The sequence below is a fragment of the Canis lupus genome, chromosome 2 (genome assembly GCF_048164855.1).
Source record: "Canis lupus baileyi chromosome 2, mCanLup2.hap1, whole genome shotgun sequence".
NCBI lineage: Eukaryota > Metazoa > Chordata > Mammalia > Carnivora > Canidae > Canis > Canis lupus.
The window spans coordinates 62,767,454-62,790,774 of NC_132839.1; the positions used below are offsets into that span (position 1 = coordinate 62,767,454).

The 23,321-nt window shown below is 40.3% G+C and overlaps 1 protein-coding gene across 12 annotated transcripts in view; it reads right to left on the minus strand.

Moving 5' to 3' along the window:
- Positions 1–23,321, minus strand: part of GRK4 (G protein-coupled receptor kinase 4) — a 95,911-nt gene that overhangs the window by 20,690 nt on the left and 51,900 nt on the right. For 11 of the 12 annotated variants that reach the window (XM_072803860.1, XM_072803923.1, XM_072803894.1 and 8 more), the window contains 4 exons: positions 22,120–22,212; positions 21,107–21,170; positions 18,302–18,442; positions 13,175–13,365 (listed from right to left, as the gene is read on the minus strand). In XM_072803860.1, the coding sequence (XP_072659961.1) occupies positions 13,175–13,365; positions 18,302–18,442; positions 21,107–21,170; positions 22,120–22,212 (489 nt within the window). The remainder of the gene's footprint in view (positions 1–13,174; positions 13,366–18,301; positions 18,443–21,106; positions 21,171–22,119; positions 22,213–23,321) is intronic. The other variant, XM_072803902.1, reaches the window with a different exon arrangement.

The window sequence follows — 23,321 nt, forward strand, 5'->3', positions numbered from 1 at the left end:
ATTCTAAGGTCTGTCCCTGTCGCCTGCCTCCCACCATGCACTCCCCCTTCAGAGAAGCTGACTTGCCTAAGAGTCTCCAGGGAATGAGCCTGTTACTATTGTTTTTATTTTTTATTTTTTTATTTTTTTACTATTGTTTTTAGAGACAGATACTGTGAGGCAGAAATTTTCAATCTGGAATAATGTAGGTCATATATGGATGAATAGTTCTTTTAAACATTAAGATCTGCCATTCTTGGGATGCCTGGGTGGCTCAGTTGTTGAGCGTCTGCCTTAGGCTTAGGGCATGATTCTGGAATCGAGTCCCTCATCTGACTGCATGAAGCCTGCTTCTCCCTCTGCCGTGTCTCTCTCTGTGCGTCTCTCATGAATAAATAAAATGTTTTTTAAAATCTGCCATTCTTTTTTAAAATCATTTTTACTTTAAATTAGCTTCCATGTTTCGAAAACAATAGAAACGAGATTATCCTTTGAGTACTTACTGTAAATGGTAAGCATATCTCCATTTTCTTTGCATGCTACCTTTCTAGCCTCTACGTTGTAAGTTTCCTGAGGACAAGGACTTCAAAATCCAATTTGCTCCCCAGAGTGTGCATCTAGCACGCAACTGAGAAGTGTGTATACATCTGGGACTTGATGTATATTTCTGGAATGACTGAATGGTCCTTCCTGCTACTGAAAACTCTAATGTGATAGTAATAATCTGTACTGCCTAATGGCCTGTATCGGCCAATTCACTACTGAAAAAGTATAGGTCTGAAATGTTTCCCTCCCACCAGGAGTCTGTACACCAACTGCCTTCTCCTCACAGTGGATCATATCATCTACTTGTCAACCCACATAGAGATCCAATATATAGCTAAACATCTATTTCCCTTAATAATTTCCAACTATAGCATTCTAAACAGGTGGAAATTTCATCCTGTTTAATTAAGGAAGAGTCAACTTTCTAGAGAAATGTAACAAAACAGTAAAAGTACCACGTTAAGACTCAGGTTTTCCCTCCTGCTACAGGAAAGACTGAAGTACAAAGCACAGAGCACAACATCTGCACTGGTACCCATCACCCACCAGGAAGGTGACAAGAGCCATCTCTCATCTGTAAATAGACATAATCCTTCAGAAGACTGTCGGCAGGATACCATGATAATGTGTGCCAGAGTGCTCTGAAAATGCCGTGTGCTCTACAAAGAAATGCTGTTAGTATATATTTTGACTATATCCAGCAACAATTTTTGTTATTCATATCATAGTGAGTGGTTTTCTTTAAATACAGAGATACATGGAAACAAAGTAAAATGGCACGTACCCTAAGTTTAGTTTGTTCATCATTATAAAATTAAACCCTAGAAATCATCCTGATTGAACAACTACTTTTAGTGTTGTGAAAATTAATAAAAGGAAACTTTGTTTACAATAGAGTCTGCAGGCAGGCAGGGGGAGCTCCAGGCCCTACCACTCCCCGTCATCTGCAGACCCAACAGGAGATGCACCAGCACCTGGATGTTACCTTAGCTCCCACTTTACCATCCCAACAGGAGGAAGGAAGGTTTCCTCCTCCCCCAGCAACAGTCCAGCCAACGAGAGACAGGTACAGCTCAGCCAATGAGACACTGCCACAGCCCAGTTGCTACACTTCCTGCTCCCAGTTTACCCCCAATAGACTTTGTGTTTACAGCAGCCCTCCCAACCTCCCTACCTCCGTAAAAGAGCCTCCCCTCCTTTGTTCTACAGACTCACCTGTGGTTTCACTTTGCTTGTCCCAGATTGCAATTCTCTGCTATTACAGAATAAGCCTATTTTTTCTGGGAAAATAATGGGCAGTTTTAAAGTTAACAGTTGTGAACATTTGACAACTGGACCTCAATGGTCTCCAGGAACACACTATTTGCAGAAAACCAGAACCATAATGCATTACCCTGAACACTTCTACTCCTGAAACAACAGATTACATCCTTCCTCCTCTGAGAGAGGAAGAGGCAAGGAGCTTCTCTTTTAAATAATTTTATATCTTAAGAAAACGAAAGCTCTTCCCAGAGGATGGCCTAATCACTTTAAAGCATGCAAACCCAGCTCACTGCATAGTGTCCCTCTTTCATGGCTGACCCCTGACGCACGTGAGTATAGTGCAGGGTGTCCAGATCCACTCAGAACTGCTGAAAGACACCACGATGATCAAATATAATTCCAGATAACTCCCAGCCTGAACAGTGAGAGTCCATGTAGCACTACTTTCAGGACAAGTACCTTATCTTCCAGAATTTAACAAACCACAATCAGCCTGGATTTCACAATCCCTGTAGTGTGAGCCCTGACATGTGGTCTCTTTTCTGTAAAGCCAGTGTCTGACTCAAGCTCTGCTGGCTGAGTGTCCACTTCAAAGATGCCTCTTTCAGTAGAAACACTGCAGACACCTGGCTGGAGAAAGACCCAGCCCCACCCCCACCCTAGGCTCCTCTGTTTTAGAGACCTTGGTTTATTTAAATAACAGACCATTTGGGTGGCTTGTTTTTTCTCTTTCCAGTGCTTTAATTTTTTTCTTCTTCTTCCAGTGCTTTAAATTCCCATTCTTATGTTTTAAATTCACTGATAAAGAGTGAGACTGTGGGAGTCTAGGCACCCAACCTTGACCCCAATAAATGCAGGAACTCAGACTCACATGCTCACATGTTCCCTCTCCCCCACCCCTGCAGACCTCTCTGTGTGGTCCCTGGTATTGCATGGAATTGCCAGGACTTATAAGTAATAACCTTTTCCTCTTTCAAAGATTCTTGATGGCTATTACTGAGGCATCTTGCAGTTATAATAAGAATCTCAAGGGCTGGTCCAGCCACAGAACTGGTCATTGATGGGCTGAGGCCAGCACAGAACAGTACATTTGTTGGTAAAAGAGTATACAATAAAGCTGTAACTGCAGAGAAATGTTTTGAGAAGATTCTGGATCACAAATCAAGACAAAGAAAAAGTGATTTAATGATTAAGGTAAGCAGTTCTCATTCTGAGAACTGGCCTTGTGACCTAAAGAATCTACACAAAACGAAAATGTAAAACAAAATCAAACTTAAGAAGTAACTGTAGATCTTTTTATTCACTAAATATCTGAACTTGGTATCAGCTAAAAATTGCAAACTCCACATTCTTAAATACAAAACAACTACAATGATAGGCCTGACCTTCTAGTATACAAACTAGAGATTTTGCCTCTGACAGTGACACAAGAGGACACTTGATAGGAGGGAAGGGACAGATGTGGCCTCTGTGATCATTCTCAAATTGTCTTTTCTCTGTATTCATTGTATATAAATGTAAACAGCATTTATCAGGCTGGTTTTTAATTACTCATTTCTAGTCCGCTTCAATTCAAGGTTTTGTATGTCTATCCAAAATTTCTCTCTTGTGAAGTACCAACAGAAGCAGCAGGATTCTAGATGGGGAAAAAATGAACAAACATGCATCTACTGTCTTTATTCACAGGTGACATGATTTTATATGTAGAAAATCCTAAGAAATTCACAACAAAACTTCTAAAGCTAATAAAAGAGTTGAGGAAGGATACAAGATCAATGTACAGAAATCAAATGTATTTCTACACACTAGCAATGAACAGTCCAAAAATGAAATTATAAAACAATTGCAGGGGCACCTGGGTAGCTCAGTTGGTTAAGTATCTGACTTTTCATTTTGTTTTAGGTCATTATCTCAAAGTCGTGAGATCAAGCCCTGTGTTGGGCTCCACACTCAGTGCTTAATATTCTCTCTCTCCTTCTCGCTTTGTCCCTCCTCTCTCTAAAAAAAAAAAAAAAAAAAAAAAGGAAACAACTGCATTTGAAATAGCATTTAAAACAAGTTCAGGGGCATCTGAGTGGCTCAGTGGTTGAGCATCTGTCTTCAGCCCAGGTCATGATCCTGGGGTCCTGGTATTGAGTCCCACATCGGGCTCCCCACAGGGAGCCTGCTTCTCCCTCTGCCTATGTCTCTGCCTATCTCATGAATAAATAAATAACATCTTTTTTAAAAATCCAATAAATTCAGGAATACATTTAACAGCAAAAAAAAGGTACAAGATGTACATACTGAAAAGTATAAAATATTCCTGAGAAAAATTTAGGAATATCTAAGTGAGTGAAAAGACAACTTGTGTTCACAGGTCAGAAGATCCAGTAATGTTCAAATGTCCATAATCCCCAAATTGAACTATGGATTCAATGTAACCCTAAGCAGCAACTTTTGTCCCAGAAATTGGCAAGCTGATCCTAACATTCATATGGAAATGCCAAGGACCCAGAATAGCCAAAATAATCTCAAAAAAGAACAAAGTTAGAGGCCTATACTTCCCAAGTTCAAAGCTTACCACAAAGTTACAGTAATTAAGACAGTATGGCACTGCCAGAAGACAGACATACAGACCAACAGAATAGAATTCAGAGTCCAGAAATAAACCTGCCCTCTCAAAAAAATAAAAAATAAAAAAAATAAAAATAAACCTGCCCTCTCATAGTCAAGCAGTTTTAGAAAAAAGTGCCAAGGCAATTCACTGGGGGAAATGATAATATTTTCAACAAACGATTCTGGGCTGGAGTCTCTTCACCCACCCACACTGTACTAACAACTTAACTCAAAATGGGTCATAAACCTAAAGATAAGACTTAAAACCATAAAATTCTTAGAAAAAAATATGGGACAAAATCCTCACAATGAGGGTTAGACAATGGTTTCTTAGAGAAACATCAAAAGTGTAATCAACAACAAAACCCTGATAAATTGGACTTCACTAATATTAAAAAGTTTTGCAATTCAAAAGACACTATTAAGAACATTAAAAGATTAGCCACAGACTGGAAGAAAGTATTTGCAAATTTTACATCTAGTAAAGGACAAGTATCCAGAATATAAAAAATGTTTGCGGGATCCCTGTGTGGCTCAGTGGTTTAGCGCCTGCCTTTGGCCCAGGGCGCGATCCTGGAGACCCGGGATAGAATCCCACGTCGGACTCCCTGCATGGAGCCTGCTTCTCCCTCTGCCTGTGTCTCTGCCTCTCTCTCTCTCTCTCTCTCTCTCTCTCTGTGTGTGGTTATCATAAATAAATAAAAATAAATTAAAAAATAAATTAAAAAATAAAAAAAATAAAAAATGTTTGCCACCTAATATAATAATAATAATAATAATAATAATATTTGTTTGCCATCAAATAACCTAAATTGAAAATGAGCACAATATTTAAATAAACATTTAACCAAAGAATATATAAGGATGGTCAATAAGTGTATGAAAAGATACTCAATAGCATCAGTCACCAGGAAAATGCAAATCAAACTTACCAAGAGAAAAAACAAAATACATAAAAACCCACTATGAGATATCACTTCACTGCTACTGGGGTGTGCTAGTATTAAACAATGAGATACAAATAAGTTTGGGGACAATGTGAGTGATTGGAGTCCTAGAAGGAATGTTAAATGGTGCAGCCACTTTGGAAGAGAGTTTGCAATTGTTTTAAAAAAGTAAACATAAATTTTCCATGCGATCGAGAAATTCCACTTGTTGGTATCTACCCAAGAGAACTAAAAATCTATGTCCAAACAAAGCTTTGTACACAAATGTCCATAGCAGTGTGATCCGTAATAGCCAAAAAGTGGAACCGATCCAAAGAGTTGAGTGAGAAAAAAAAAGAGTTGAGTGAGGCAAAAAGGATAAATAAAATGTGGCCCATCCATACAATGGAATATTATTCTACCATAAAAAAGAACCAGGTACTGATAAGAGGGATGAGCCTTTGACAAGAGGGATGAGCCTCAAAAACATTATGCTAGTGGACAGAAGTCAGATGCAAAAGGTCAGATGATGGTTCTATTTGTATGTCATGTGCAGAAAGGTTCATCTACAGAGAAATGATGCCCCATTTCCCCAGTATGTGCACCTCTTCAACAGTGAGTGCACCCAAGATGACATGCCCAGGGTCAGGAGGGAGGGTAAAGGCTGACCTTTCTGGAACATAACACATGAGGTCACTGAGAAACAGTCAATGCGAGCATCTCCAGCCCCTCACCCATTTATCATCTGTCTTAGATGGTCTTTTATTGTTTCTATAACTGCTAGAAAGTGCAATGAAATTGATAACTTTTTTTTTCTTAAAATTGTGAAAGGATTCCTCCACACTAGTTAATTGACACATCCACCACCCCGCATTTTTTTGTGTGTGTGTGAGAACGTTTAAATCTTGGTCCCTTAGAAAATTTTAATTATACAATATGGTGTTATCAGCTTATATGTTAATGTTTTACATTAGATCCAAAGTCTATTTTTCTTATGCCTGAAGGTTTGTGCTGTCTTGCCAACCTCTTCCTACTCCCCACGGCCCCCTGCCCTCAGTGACCACTTTTCTATTCTCTTTCCATGAGTTTGACTTAAAAAAAAAAAAAAAAACACTCCACGTGTTAATGATACCACACAGTATTTGTCTGTGTCTTAGCTTACTTAGCGTGATGCTCTCAAGGTCCATTGTGTTGTCACAAATAGCAGGATTTCCTTCATTCTCAAATAATAATTCCATTGTGTATGTATATACCACATTTTCTGTATCCATCCAGCCACTGATGGACACTTAGGTTGTTTCTATATGTTGGCTATTATGAATAATGCTGCAGTGAACACAGAAATGCAAACATCTCTTTGACATACTACAGATATTATTTAGAATACACCCAGAAGTGGGATTGCTAGGTTATAGCGTGGTTCTATTTTTAATTTTTTGAGGAATCTCTTTACTGATTTCCATAGTGGCAAAATTGAAAACATTGTAAAAAGCTAGCTTTTTGCCATATTCACCTGCATACAGAATGTTATTATGCAAAAATAATTCTTGTAATTTAAAAGACACTACACTGCCCAAACAATAGAAAGCAGAATCCGCCCTCCCCAGAGAGGCTGAAGAACACAAAGAAGGCTGTTCTCCACATCCAGCTACTGCTAGGACAAGACTTCCCTGAGGCTTCAGGCTGGTCTTGGGAAATGTTTTTACATGAAAAGAAAATATAACTTGCCCTTGAACAACATGGGTTTGAACTGCTTAGGTCTCCTTACTCATGCCGTAGATGTACGTTCTCTTCCTTATGATTTTCTTACTAACATTTCCTATTCTCTAGCTTGCTTTCCTATAGGAATATAATGCGGAATACATATAACACAAAAAATATATGTTCCTCAACTGTTTACATCATTAGTAAGCCTTCCAGTCAACAGTAGACTATTGGTAGGCAAGTTTTAGGGGAGTCAAAAAGTTACATGCTAATTTTCAACTGGGTCAATGCTCCAACCTCCACGCTGTACAAGGATCAACCACACAGAGACTTGAGTGCTATTTAATAAGGAATTGGTTATTCCCGCATATTAATATTTAGATAGTGTTAGGGTACTCATGGGGGTCTGTCCCTAGATATAAGCATTTTAGTTCATCTGATTGTATAGAAATGATGTTCCTCAGTTAATTTTTGAAGGACATTTAAAACCCCAAAGGCAACAGTCCCCTTAGACTTCTGCAAAATGAACGGGCAGCACGTCATGAAATACTTTGGGAGAGTATGCAGCTGGACTTAAAATGCACACAAACACAAATATCTTTATTTATTGCTGTGTTTTAATTAAACAGTTGACCTCTTAGGTAAAGATATGGTTGCATGCTGAAAACTATATCAAGATCCTCTCTATATGTATCCTTTCTTTTACTTGCTTTTTCTCATTGAACAATTTAGACAAAGCCATGTTACAAGTAGACACATGTAAAGGTAGGACGCAAACTCCTACACCCAAAAACCAAACACGGGGATCCCTGGGTGGCTCAGCGGTTTAGCGCCTGCCTTTGGCCCAGGGCGCAATCCTGGAGTCCCGGAGTCAAGTGGGAGTCAAGTCTCACGTCGGGCTCCCAGCATGGAGCCTGCTTCTCCCTCCTCCTGTGTCTTTGCCTCTCTCTCTCTATGTCTATCATAAATAAATAAATAAATCTTTAAAAACAAACAAAAACAAATACCAAACACCCACGCCTCTCACATAGTCAGACACTGCCTCCCTGCCTGCCTACCCTGTCAGCACTGTGCCAGGACTGTCCTGAGGCTGGCACTCCTTTTGTGTTGTGCTGTTATGTAGTTTAAGGCATTTTATCTGAACAAACAGCAGAGGACAGTAGACAAAAAAAGACAAAATATACCAGAAAAGTCCTATCTGGAATAAAAGGGCCTCTAGGATGCTATGGCATTTTAGCAATTTTTTAACCTTTTATCCAAATAAATAACAGATGCAAAAGGGCACAGCCTAGGGCCTGGCAGACAAGAGAAAGCCAACATGTTTGCTCCTTCCTTCCTCCTCTCTTTATGACCACAATGGTTTGCATGGACTCCTCTGCCCATTTCCTCCAGAATGTGAACACAGCACACATCTCCCCAGAAAGAATGATCCCTCCTCCCTCTGCTCAGATCTTAGCCGTCAAGCCAAGCTGCCATGTGAGTCCAACTACTCCCAAAAGCCTTTTCTGAGCAGGTCTGGGCCCAATTTAAATCATTTATGCTAGAAAGAATTCCATTGCCCATGAGGTCTAACTGTTTGTCTGTGCTACAACATCATCCTGGTGCTTCCAAGAGATGGCCACACATGAAGGCTTGGCACTCTCAAGGCAGCCCCACAGACCAGGGTGAGGGAGCCCCCAAGCTCTCATTCTGACTAACATGTGGTACCCTAAGAATAGCTTAAAGTCCAACTGAGTGCCTCCTCCTCTCTGACCTTAGACTGCTGAAATAGTAAAGCATTTTTATTTGTACCATCCCTCTGCAAAAAGGAAGGTCATCTTTCTGGCACCTGGTCTGACAAAGATTGTCAAGAGGCAACCTCTGACAAGAAAGAAGTTTGAAGAGTGAAAGTGGTGCTTTACAAGTTCCTAGGTGGGGGGACCTGTAAAGTTATTGGTCATTCATTCAACAAACAGTGGGCACCTCCTTATGGTGGGTGTTGTAGACACTTAGTGCTGGCTAACCCATGCCTTTCACTTGCTCTGTCTGAGGGCAAATGGAGGCCAAAGGTGAAAGGTTGGGAGAAATGAAAATATTCTAATAAATCCAGTAATACAGGTGTACCTCAGAGGTACTGGGGTTTGGTCCCAGACCAGCACAATAAAAGGAGCCAAATGAATTTTTTGATTTCCCAGTGCATGTAAAAGTTATGTTTACACTATACTGTGGCCTATTAAGTGTTCAATAGCATTATGTCCAAACAAACAATGAATACCTTAATTAAAAAATGCTTTATTGCTAACCATCATTTAAGCTTTCAAAAGTTTTAATCCTTTTGCTGATGGAGGTTCTTACCTCAATGTTGATGGCTGCTAACAATCAGGGTGGGGGTGCTGAAGACTGCGGTGTCTGTGGCAGTTTCTTAAAATAAGAGAATAAATTTGCCACACTGATTGACCCTTCCTTTCCCAAATGATTTCTCTGTAGCATGTGATATTGTCTGATAGCATTTTACCCACAGTGGAACGTCTCTCAAAATTGGAGTCAGTCCTCTCAAATCCGGCTACTTTGTCAACAAAGTTTATGCAATATTCTCAATCCTTATTGTCATCTCAACAATCTTCACAGCCTCATCACCAGGAGTAGACTCCATCTCAAGAAGCCACCTTCTTGGCTCCTCCATAAGAAGCACTTCCTCATCCATTCAAGTGTTATCCTGAGATGGCAGCATTTCTGTCACCCCTCCAGGCCCCACTTCTAGTTCTCCTGCTGTTCCCAACAAATCTGCAGTGGCTTCCTCCATGAGCACTGGAACCCACTTCTTCCACACTCCTGTTAGTATTGATATTGATCCATAGGAACATTTTCTTAGCAGCATCTAGAATGGTGAATCTTTCCAGAAGATTCTCAATGTACTTTGTGCCCAGATCTAGCATAGGAATCACCATCTACAACCTTGTGAAATGTATCTCTCTCTTTTTTTTTTTAAGATTTTATTTATTTGAGAGAGTGAGCAAGAGATGAGAGGGCACAAGCCGGGGGAGGGGCAAAGGGAGAGTGAGAAGCAGACTCCTTGCTGAACAGGGAGCCCTGTGCAGGACTCGATCCCAGGACCCCAGGATCATGACCTGAGGAGAAGGCAGATCCCTAACTGACTGAGCCACCCAGGCACCCCTGAAATGTATCTTTTAAATAATAAGACTCAAAAGTCAAAACAACTCCTTGCTCTGTAGGCTGCAGTACGGGCATTATGTTAGCAGGCGTGAAAACACTAATCTCCCTGTACATAATCAGAGCTCTTGGGTGACCAGGTACAATGTCAGGGAGCAGTAATATTTCAAAAGGAATCTTTTTTTCTGCGCAGTAGGTTTCAACAGTGGAGTTAGGATATTTGGTAAACCATGTTGTAAACACATATGCTGTGGTCCAGGCTGTGTTGTTCCATTTGTAGAGCACAGGCTGAGGAGAGGGAGCCTAATTCTTAAGGGCCCTAAGAATCTCCAGATAGTAAATGCGTACTGGCTTCAACTTAAAGTCACCAGCTGCATTAGCCCCGAACAAGGGAGTCAGCCTGTCCCTCGAACCTTTGCAACCTGGCGCTGAGGACTCCTTTCTAGCTAGGAAGTGCTACTAGATGGCATCTTCTCCCTAAATAAGGCTTTTGTGTCTACACTGAGAATCTATTGTGCTGGAACCACCTTCATGAGTGATCCTAGCTGGATCTTCTGCGGGACTCGCAGCTTCTCTATCAGCACTTGCTGCTTCACCTGGCACTTCTTTCCTTAAGCCTCAGGAACCCACCTCTGCTAGCTTCAGACTTTTCTTCTGCAGCTTCCTCACCTCCCTCAGCCTTCGTGGAACTGAAGAGAGTCAGGGCCTTGCTCTGGATTAGGCTGTGGCTTAAGGGAGCATTGGGGCTGGTTCGATCTTCTATCCAGATCACTAAAATTTCCCCCCTATCAACAATTGGCCATTTTACTTTCTTATGGTTCATGTGTCAGCAGGAGTAGCACTCTTAACTTCCTTCAAGAACTTTTCCTTGGCATTTGCAACTTGGCCGTTTGGCACAAGTGGCCTATCTTTCTGCATATCTCAGCTTTAAACATCCCTTCCTCACTAAGCTTAATCATTTCTAGCTTTTGATTTCAAGTGAGGCATGTATGACTCTTCCTTTCACTTGAATACTTAGAGGCCATTACAGGGTTATTAATTGGCCTAATTTCCATACTGCTGTGTCTCAGGGACTAGGGAGGCCGAGAAGGAGAGAGTGGGGAAGAGATGGCCAGTGGAATAATCAGAACACACACAACATGACAACATGTATTGATTAAGTATCAATGAGTGTGGCTCATGATGCTCCAAAACAAGTACAATAGTAATATGAAAAATCACTGATAATAATGAAAAGATCAAGTATAATAATGAAAATATTTGAAACATTGCAGTAATTACCAAAATGTGACAAAGACACGAAGTGAGCAAATGCTATTAGAAAAATAGCACTGATAGGACTTGCTCAATACAGGGTTGTCACTAATCTTCAATTTGTAAAAAAGATATTTGTGAAGCACAATAATGGAAAGAGCAATAAAATGAGGTGTGCCTGCACATCTTCCCACCAGAAACAAGCAGAGGGGGCTTAATTCTACTTAACTGTAATAACCTATAAGGCCCTCCAGAGTAAAAGAGGAAATCAAAGCTCCTACAGGCTTGTTCCTTGCTTCAGGGCCACCAGTCACTCCCTGTGATATGGTGACAAGGTATTCTCCATGCAGACAATGGCCTGCCTATGTAGGAATGGCTCCCAAGGCGCCAATCCACCCTTTGCTCAGCATCTCAAGATGGGCTGCATCAGCCCCATGGCCAAGCCTGGTATCTGGCCTTTGAAAGGTATTAACATGGCTCTGGGAAATGTAAGACAAAGCCAAGAGTCCATCAGAATAGGGATCCGATAAAGGCCTTTTGAGAAGCTTACAGCTAGCATGACCAGCCCTCCATTGGGACAACACAGGTGCTGTGAGGAAGCCCAAGGGGAGCTATGCCCATGTTATCTGGGGCAGGGGCCTTATGGAAAGCGGACACTGCCATGCTAACTCTGGACAATGAGCTGCGGTTTCTCAGAATGAAGAGGGGCTGCCATGAAGAAAGTCATCTGACAAGTGGACCACATGTGCAAAGGTATAAAGATGTGAGGATGCTTGAGAAGTTCTGGGAGCTGCAAATACATGCACATTACAAAATGGGCAAAGAGTCCCTACTTGTGGTACAGCAGGACCCTGGGATAGAGAAGTCAGTGGGGAGTAGCATCACACCAGGTCAGGAGAGCTAGCCCCACAGGGCTCCAAGCTAGGGATAATATGACAGGATCGGATTCATACTACAGGAAGGTCTGTTACTGGTCTCTCAGGCCAGGAACTGGAGCAAGAATGGCATCAGCAAGAGCATTCAAGTGTCTGCCTGCCAGGTAACCTATGGAAGACACGAACTAAGCCAATGGCCCAAAAGGCTGATGTGGGAAACATTCAGGGGTGATTTGGTGACGAACTGGATGGGGAAGATGAAGGCAGGGGATACACAGAACCCTTGGAAATTTAGAGGGAAAAGCAAGGTGAGAAAAGCCTGTAGGGAATGGTCCATGCATGGAGGTGACTATCTGCAAAGAGGTGAAGGGATGGAGTGGTTGAGAAAGGTGTCAGAGCCCAGGAGCTCCACAACTGCAGGATGGGTGGAGGGATTGCTTTCCCTAAAATTAAATATTTGATCATACTAATTCAATTCTATTAAATTAAATGTAATTTTCTTTACTGAATTCTAAGATGCAAAATATTAAAATAAGTATTATTAATTTGAGACATTTAATTGTTGCACTATTTTGTTGGAACAGAGTCCACAGTCCTAAATAGAACTATTTTGCAAATGGGCTCTTTTCATGCTTCCGCCTATATTTAACAAATAAAACCAGCCTACTAGAGATCAAAGAGAACTAAAAAGAAAACCAAAGTCCACCACTGACTGACCACATTCCCAACAGTGTGAGTGCCCAGACCCTATAAATTGCCACCAAGGGGCTCCACAGCAGTCCACTACCTAGGCTCCTGAGTGGCCAGAGGGAGCCCAGTGGGAGCCTAAGGCTCAAGATGAGCATGCTGCCAGGCCCCAGGAGTTCATGCTATTCTTACCTGTACACAATTCTTTCCTTCTGCAAGTCCTCCAAGCCACAGCATAGCTCAGCAGCATAGAAAATAGCTCTCTGCTCATCAAAGCCAGGGTTTCCCAGGTTGTGGATGTGAAACTTCAAGTCCCCTCCATTCATAATGGTTAGCACCAAGCACAAGGAATCTTTGGTTTCATAAGTGTAGGACAAACTAACCTAAAGACAACAGCATCATAAAACAAACCTGCTCATTCATTGGTGATTTACTCTATATGTTAATGTTATTCAAATAATCCATGTTATATTTATAATTAGAACACTCAAATACTACATGCTTCAGGGAAATGCATACCATGCATCTGGTGCTTCTTGGACGTTTACCTATCAAAGACCTTACAGCAGTTCTGTACTGAGAGGAGAGAACTTTCTATGGCTAAGTGGGTAGGTAGCAAAACTTCACAAAGACACGTGGGATCATAATTCATCAAAGCTACGCTCTAATCCTTGAGCAGTGATATTCCATATTTCTAGAACACCCATATTTAGCATACAAGTTAAAGACACCCTTCCACAGTGTAAGAGGGGTCTTGCTGCTGCACATCCTTCCAACATTTTGTGTTGCCAGTGAATGCTGCTGAAGCATAGTTGTCTCTTATTGCAGTTTTAATGTGTGGTTTTAATGTGCATTTCTTTGTATATACAAATACAGAAGACACTTCTTATACTTTTTCATATATTTATCCATTTGGAATCACTTGTGTGAAGTACCTGTCCAAGTTTTTTGCCTGCTTTTCTCTTGGTTTGTAGGTCAATTTATACATACACACACACTCTGCTGGGATTTTGATTGGGATCACATTTAACTCATTTAATCTATATACCAATTTAGGAGAACCAACATCGTCATACATTGAGTCTTCTAACCCTTAAACATAGTATCCCTCCATTTATTTGGTCTTCTTTAATTTCTTGTAATAGTATTTTGACTCTTAGTGTAGAAATCTTGTACATTTTCATTAAATTTTTGCTTCGGTTATGATGTTTCTTGATGCTACTATAAATGGTTTCAATTAAAATTTTTTATTTTCTAACTATTTGTAGCTGGTATTGTATCTAATAACTTGGCTAGATGCACAATAAACTACATAGAAAGTGTTGGACTTTCCACACATATAATCATGTTGTGGGCCAGCCAGAGTGGGCAGTGGGAAGGAGGAGAGGATAAGTGTGATACAGGTACCGATCAGGACCCACTGATCAACTGTAAGCAGAGAGGGAAAAAAACAATCAAGGAGGAAGGAAAATTCGAAGAGTAAACCAAAACCTTCCTTGAGATAAATAAAATGAAAATATAACTTTCCAAAATCTATGGGATGCAGCAAAAGCAGCTCTAAGAGAGAAGTTCAGAGACACAGTTTCTACCCCAAGAAACAAGAAAAATCCCCCCAAAATAATCTCCCTTTATAGCTAAAGGAACTAGAAAAAGAATAAAGCCCAAAGTTAGTAGAAGGAAGGAAATAATAAGGATCAGAGTAGAAATAAATGAAATAGAAATTTAAAAAACAATAGAAAAGATCAATGAAACTAAAACCTGGTTCTTGAAAAAAATAAATAAAATCATTAAATTTCTAGCCAGACTCATCAATAATAAACAAATATATAAATTTTTTAAAAATCAGAAATTAAAGAGAAGTTCCAAGTGACACCACAGAAATACAAAGAATCATAAGAGATCAGTATGAACAATTACACACCAACATATTGGACAACCTAGAAGAAATAAGTTACTAGAAATCAAACCTTCGAGACTGAATCACACAAAAATGGAAAATATGAACAGACCAATTACAAGTAATGAAATTGAAGCAGTAATTTTAAAACTCCTGAGAAACAAAAGCCTAGGGGTACCTGGGTATCTCACTTGGTTAAGCTCTTTGGCTCAGGTCATGATCCCAGGATCTGGAGATCAAGCCCCAAGTCAGGCTCCCTGCTCAGCGTGGAGCCTGCTTCTCCTTCTCCTTCTGCCCTCCCTCAACTTGTGTTCTCTCTCTCTCTCTCTCTCTGTCAAATTAATTAATTAAATCTTTAACAAGAAACAAAGAAACAAAAACCCAGGACCACATGGCTTCACAAGTGAATTCTACCAAACATTTTTTTAAAGATTTTATTTATTCATTCATGAAAGACACAGAAAGAAGGAGGCAGAGACTTAGGCAGAGGGAGAAACAGGCTCCATGCAAATAGCCCAATGTGGGACTCAATCCCGGAACTCCAGAATCACGCCCTGAGCCGAAGGCAGTTGCTCAACTGCTGAGCCATCCAGGCGTCCCTCTACCAAACATTTAAAGAAGGATTAGTATCCATCCTTCTCAAACTTTTCCAAAAAATTGGAAGAGGAAAGAAAGCTTCCAAATTCATTTCACAAAGCCAGAATCCCCCAGATACTGAAACCAGATAAAAACACTACAAAAAAGAAAATTATAAGAAAACATCCCTAATGAACATAGATATAAAAATCCTCAACAAAACATTACTGAATCCAATTTAACAATATATTAAAAGGATCATACACCACGATCAAGTGGAATTTATTCCAGAGATGCAAGGATGGTTCAATATCCACAAATACATCAACATGATGCATCACATTAACAAAATGAACAATATGATCATCTCAATAGATGCAGAAAAAACATACGACAAAATTCAATATCTATCTATGATTAAAAACTCTCAATAACGTGGGAACAGAAGGAACATATCTTAACATAATAAAGGTCATATTGACAAACCCATAGCTAACATCCTCAATGGTTAAAAGCTGAAAGATTTTCAATACTTAACATAGTATTTAAGGTCCTAGCCACAGCAATTAGGTAAGAAAAAGAAATAAAAGGCATCTAAATTGGAAAGAAATAAGTAAAACTGTTTGAAGATGACATGATATTATATGTAGAAAACCCTAAAGATTCCACCAAAGATCTGTGAGAACTAATTAATAATTTCAGCAAAGTTACAAGGTACAAAATTAACATACAAACAGGTTGCACTTCTATACACTAATAATATGATATCAGAAATAGAAATTAAGAAAACAATCCCAGGGGCACCAGGGTGACTCAGTTGGTTAAGCATGTGACTCTCACTTTTGGCTTAAGTCATGATCTTATGAGTCACGGGATCAAGGCAAATCAAAACCACCAGGAGATATCACTTCACACCTGTCAGAATGGCTAGCATCAAAAAGATAAGAAATAGCAAGTGTTGGTGAGGATGTGTAGGAAGAGGAACCCTTGTGCACTATAGGTGGGAATGCAAACTGATAGGCCACTGTGGAAGACAGTATGGAGGGTCCTCAAAAAATTAAAAATAGAAATATCATATGGTCCAGCAATTGTACCTTTAGGTATTTATCTGAAGAAAATGAAAACACCAATCCAAAGAGATATCTGCCCTCCTATGTTCACTGCCACCTTATTTACAACATCCAAGATATAGATATATGAATGAATATAGAAGATGTGGTCCATATATACAATGGAATATTACACAGCCATAAAAAGGATGAAATCTCACCACTTGCAGCAACATGGACAAACTTATACCAAGTGAAATAAGTCAGTCAGGGAAAGACAGACAAATACCACATGGTTTTACACATATGTGGAATCTTAAAAACAAAACAAACTAACATACAAAACAGAAACAAGACTCAGATGTGGAGAACAAACTATTGATTATCAGGGTAGGGAAGGGTTGGGGAGTCAGAAAAGAAGTGGAAGGGATTAAGAGGTACAAACTTTGGGGCGCCTGGCTGGCTCATTTGGAAGAGCATGTGACTCAATCTCAGGGTCATGAGCTCAAGCCCCATGTTAGGAGTAGAGATTACTTAAATAAATAAGTAAACTTAAAAAAAAAGAGGTACAAACTTTTAGTTATAAAACAAATAAGTCAAGGAGATGTAATGTACAACATAGGGAATATAGTCAATAATATTGTAGTAACAGCATTGTAATAGATGATCTAGACTTTTCATGGGGGTTATTTCATAATGCATAAAAATATGGAATCCCTATGATGTACACTTGAAACTAATAGGATATTGTTATGTCAATATATTTCAATTAGAAAAAAAAAGGATGAAGGAAAATATTTCTTGGTTCCTTGGGAGAGGCCAAGAATATAGGAACCAAAATATTTCACTTAAGTAGTATAAACCATAGGTACCATTTATGATCCTTTCATAAAGCTAGATTGTGGATTTCTGCATTTCGGGGTAGTTATACAAACAAATTTAAAACAATTCCAAGATGAGCCAATTTTATTAAGGGTTTCCTGTAGTGTATGAGGAGAGAGATATCATACACTGAGATAAATGTAGGAGATGGCTGTGAATGCCACTGTTTGCAAAGTTCATCCCCTAGCACAAAGCAGAGAACCTCAATACTGAGACAGAAATAACTTGGAGGAAGTAAATCTAACACTGCAAAGTCTTTCCTATGTTATCTTTCCCTCTCCTCCTTCACACAGACCCTCCTGTTGCTACAGATGCTCCAGGAGATACTAATGCAGTGGAGAGAAGCTAGGTTTGGCAATGAACACTGCGGCACCTCATGGTGCACCTCATAGCACATGGCCTGGCAGGACCCTGGGGTTTACCCCAGCCCCACTTGTCCAACCCTTGCCTGACACAGTGAAGGTGGGATTTGTAGCTTCATACAATTGAGGTATGCCAACCAAGGGCCAGCAGTACATTTTCCAGGTGTCAGACCAAGGCCTCAGAGATGGGAGGACTTGGGGCAGTGCTTTCAAGCACAGGAAGCAGTAGCTCCACGCCCCAAGATAAGCACTGGCTGTCAAGGAAGGGTACTGGCCTGGTAAAAGCATGCTGCTGGGTATGAGGAGGAGCCCATTAGACCAGGCACTGGTGGGCAGGATCCCCAGTGCTTTAGGTGTGTGTTTAATAAGAGGTGGATAAGGAAGAAGAGGCTGCCAGCAGGACGAGGCTGTCCCGTGCCGGCCCCTGTCCCCACTGCCAGCATAGGCAGCACTGCCCACACCTCCAGCCAGCAGGTGGGCCCAGCAGCAGGTGTGTCAAGGAAAGAGATCCTCACCATGCCATCCACAATGAGGACTAAACCAAGATACTCACTACAAATCTGCTATGCACTTTTTCTAGCATTCTCTTTTCATTAAGAGCCATGGCTTCACCTTTCCTCTTCTTTATTCTTTTTTTCTCTAGCTTTTTACAGGCATACATCCTTCCTGTAGCTCGCACTTGACAGGCACAAACCTAGTTTTAAAAAAGGGAAAGAAAGGTTTCTACACACCTGCCACCTCTTAGGCCACCACCACCACCAGCCACAACCAAACCCCATTTCTTCCACAGTCATGCCTTCTGGTAAACAGCAGTGACGGGCTGTGCTGAGCCCAGACCATGTTGCTCGTGGCACCCTAGAATGCCAACACCACTCTTCCTCTGCACCTAAGGCAGTGGACACACTCAGGCAGACAGCAGGCCACACTCTGCAAGCCTGACCCCTGTGGATACATAATATTTTATAATCTCCTGTTTTCATCTTAGAGTGTGACTGTTTTCTCAGTATTAAATTTTCTCCCAATATATGACTACTCCAAAGTTTATTTAATCATTTTCCTACCATTAAGTCTCTGTACATAAATCTTGGCATATCTCTTCTTCATTAACTTAATTATTTAAAGTGGAATTGCCAAGTCAAAGAAAGAGAAGGGAAAACAGGTAAGGGTGCCAGACACTGCACTCTCAGCTGGATGGGAATACTCATTGGCTGCTCACCACAACCCCAGGAAGCAGGGACCATCTCCCTCTTGTGATGAGAATGAAGTAGTGAGCCCAAGGTCACACAGCTGGAATCAAGCCCGGCTCTTACAGATGTGCTTCCTCCACAGCGCTGCGCTGCCTCAGGATCCTACACATCTATTCTGGGGGACTTAAAGCATAACTGAAAGCGCTGTAGTTGACAAAATAAGACCAAAATGTTTGTCCTGGAAGAGGTGTTAGCATTTGCAAAAGTAAATCCACTGTTGGAATTTGGACTTCCAAGGCACTGAGGCTGTGTGCATGAGGGCTATGGGGCTCCCTCTGACAGGGGTGCACAAGACAAATGGACTATTTACTCTCCTCGCAGATGCGATATAATAAATAGCACATCCAGAACAGGTCTGTGAAAAACCAGAATGGTTTACCCATCTGCACAATCTTTTCTTTGGAAACACAAATAAATGTGTTAAAAAAATCTATATATATAAATATACTAAACCTTTCACAACAGTTAAAATGGGCTAACATGTTACTACTGAGTCCATTTCTAAAACTCACACATGGCTACAACTAGAACTACATTCTTTTGTAAACACAAGACCCATTTGCTGGAAACAACCTCTGTTCTTTTTTTTTTTTTTTTTTTAAGATTTTATTTATTCATTCATGAGAGACACAGAGAGAAAGAGAGGCAGAGACACAGGCAGAGGGAGAAGCAGGCTCCATGCAGGGAGCCCGATGCGGGATTCGATCTGGGGTCTTCAGGCAAAAGCCAGGTGCTAAACCACTGAGCTACCCAGGGATCCCAACGACCTCTGTTCTTAGAATCTGAGTTGTTTTTTTTTGTTTTTTGTTTTTTTTCAGAATCTGAGTTTTAATACTTGGGCCCCATGAGAGGAAGACTGGCATGAATTAAAGAGAGGAAATAACTTTTCTGCAACCAGAGGATGGATTTCTTATAGAAATCTCTATCCTAGAAGAGTTACAACAAGCACTTGGTTGGATCATTGAAAATACTCTAAAAAGTCTCCAGAACTGTGTCAGGCGTAACATTGCTGCTTCTCCTGAGGTACTGGCAACAGTGGCCAAGCTCTCACCACCCCTGAGCACAGCGGTAGGAGAGGCCTCACTTGTAGGCCAGCCTTGTAGGCTAGCTTCCTAATTTACATTAAGGGAACTCTGGTGGCTTTGGTTCAGGCTTCCAGTGGGAATCTGGGAGTATGCATGATTTCAATCACATGTGGAGAGTTTAACTTGCTACCAACGACACATGCAGCTTTGGTTCCTCTGGGCAGTTACAAATGCTGGAATTGAATATGACCACTCCAGATAACTGATGCGGCAATTAACACCTCTTCAGATGACCTGATAGAACTGCATGTGATTCTTTTAACACTGCTCAACAATAGTCTCTATCCAGGAGAGCCATCATATCTAAAGGTCATCTCTCAGGAATTTGTGGGTAGTCTCCCTAGGATTTCCCCACATTTACACATTTTCTAGTGTCCTTTGATGTTGGTATGGGGGCACATACATGTCCAGAGTTGAGATAAATAGGCATATTTAATCATATACTCTATACTACATGAGCATTTCGGCTAGTCCTAAATCATGGAAATAGAGTGACAGAAATTCCACGTATGGAAACAGAATCATTTTTTCAATCAGGACAAACAGAGCTTGAACGTCAAGCACCGAACTTGGGAAAACAACTTCTTTAAGAACCATGAAGTCAAAGAAAAACAAAATCACATAGATGGCAATTTTTTTCTTTCCAGATCTCCAAATCTTAAAAGCATGCAGCAAAGTACCTTTTGTTTGAAATCCAAACTTTTTTTTTTTAAGATTTTATTTATTTATTCATGAGAGACACACAGAGAGAGGCAGAGACACAGGCAGAGGGAGAAGCAAGCTCCATGCAGGGAGCCCGATGTGGGACTCGATCCCGGGTCTCAAGGATCACACCCTGGACTGAAGGCAGTGCTAAACCACTGAGCCACCCGGGCTGCCCATGAAATCCAAACTTAATGCTCACGGTTGCCTAAACTATTCCCAAAACACATAGTAAGGAAAGAAAGTCATTTGTAAGGTCTCCCAAGTACCTTGCTGTCCTACTTTTCTAGAAATATTGCTGATAGCTAGTCACATTTGACTTACCTCTCCAAATCCGCCTTTTCCTAGAACTCTGTAATTTCTAAATGTGTTCTTTGTTACTGGTTGCCTAATTAATTAAAAAGAAAAAAAGCTTCAGGTCTCACATCACACTGTTATTTTAAAACAGAAAAATCTACCTAGCTCCTGGCCTGGCCTTATGTGTGACCCTGCACTGTTCCAAGGGGGTGCCTGGGGCAAGGGTATCTGCACTCAGGGACTGTGGCTCCCCCAGCTGGGACAGCCCTCCATTGCACCAAGAGACAAAATCACATGTTTACCGAAAACACTCGAGATAGATACAGAACAATCCAATGAGCCTTACTAACTAAAGAAAGGTTAGCAAGGAGTCCAAACCATGAAATATGTATGTATGGAGCCTATTGGAAAGCTGTGGAGGAAAATTACGTATCTACAGTACACTAACCTTTGGAAAAAGAATCTCAGAGATGTTTATACTCAAAGTCTTGAAAGAAATGTGCATGAAGTAGAACTGAAAATTCAATCAATCAATAATAATTGTAACAACAACAGCCCTAAGTGGCACCTAACACTTACGGAGCACTTACTTTGTACACCAAGCTCCACACATTTCTCAGGTGGCCCCAGGAGCCCAGTAGGGTAAATTCTAGAATTGCCTCTATCTTCTAGAATGGGGACGTGATGCTCACCAAGGCTGAGTCCCTTCACTTAGTCCTCATAGCTAGCATAAGGCCAAGCAGGGCTCAGACCACAAGATTGAACCAGGGTACATTAGATTGTATTTCCATGAATCTAGGATCTGTTTTACTTTCTGACTACTGTGCCCACAGGGCTGACTGCCATTTTAAAAGGAGAGAATAGAGTCAACTAAATCAGAAAAATTATATAACACATATTAATAATTTGTGCACAAAAATACCATATACAGCCCAAGATTTCCAATAGTATTTTGACAGATGGAAAAGTATACAACAATACAAAGTACACATTATGAGAAGTTACTACTTCTTTTAGTTGAATTTCAAATTAGAACATACCTTTCCAACCATTTCCACTGTAGAAATCGGGAAAAATATGGGCTTTCTAGGTATTCTTCAAATGGTTCTCCACTTAAATAGTAATGGACAAAACTAAAAAAAGATTTTACATAATTACATACATTTGTTGCATTACAATATGAAAACAACTGTGTTTCAATGCATTCATCAACACTGGATACAGGAAATCAATCATTATACACAAATAGACACTAAATTTTGCAATTATAGAATTTCACACTAGTTTCTAATGTTATCAGTAAAAATATGAAGGCAAGAATTCAAAAGAAATGAAACTGTTTACCCTTCTAAGGTCAAAAGTTCTTTTTAAGTAAATGTATTCAAGGGGTGTATGTATGTATGTGTGTGTGGTGTGTGTATGCATGCACCCAAGCATGTGTATTTCAGTAGGGATTGCAAACATTTTGTATGTAAGATCAGAGATCAGAATGAATATCTAAATGATAATGGTCACATTGTAGAAAATGTTAATATGTGACACACTTTTTTTTTTTTTTTTTACTATTTAAGATTTTTATTTATTTATTTGAAAGAGAGATATCAAGAAAGAGCACAAGCAGGGGAAGGGGCAGAGGTAGAGGGAGAAGTATGGCTTCCCACTACACTGGAAGCCTGATGCAGGGCTCATTCATTCTCAGGACCCCAAGACCATGACCTGAGCTGAAGGCAGACGCTTCACCAACTGAGCCACCCGGGCACCAATTGACACAATCTTTTTTTAACACTGAAACTAAAACACCCAATGAATTATGTTATGCTATATATTTCCAGAAGAAATTTTATGCAATTAGCCATGCTTCTAAAGTTTTATTTGGAATTTTATGAATTTTATAAAATTATATAAATTTATAAAATTTTATAAATTTTATTACAGAAGTAATAAAATTCTAATTTGTACAGTAGATAAGGGATGGAATATAGTCTGTTATTCAGAATATAGCACAGTGATTCTCAAAATGTGTTCTCAGGATCCATATGGATTCTGAGACCATTTCAGGGGGTGTTTAATAATGAAACTATATTTGTAACAATGCTAAGACATGTGCCTTTTAAAAACCTCATTTTCACAGAGAGGGTTGCAGTTGTTTCACTGAGGCACCCAGCCCCCTCCCAACTGCACACATTTTTTGAAAGTTATGACATTTAAAACTGAGCATCAGTTCAACATTGGTTTTAATATA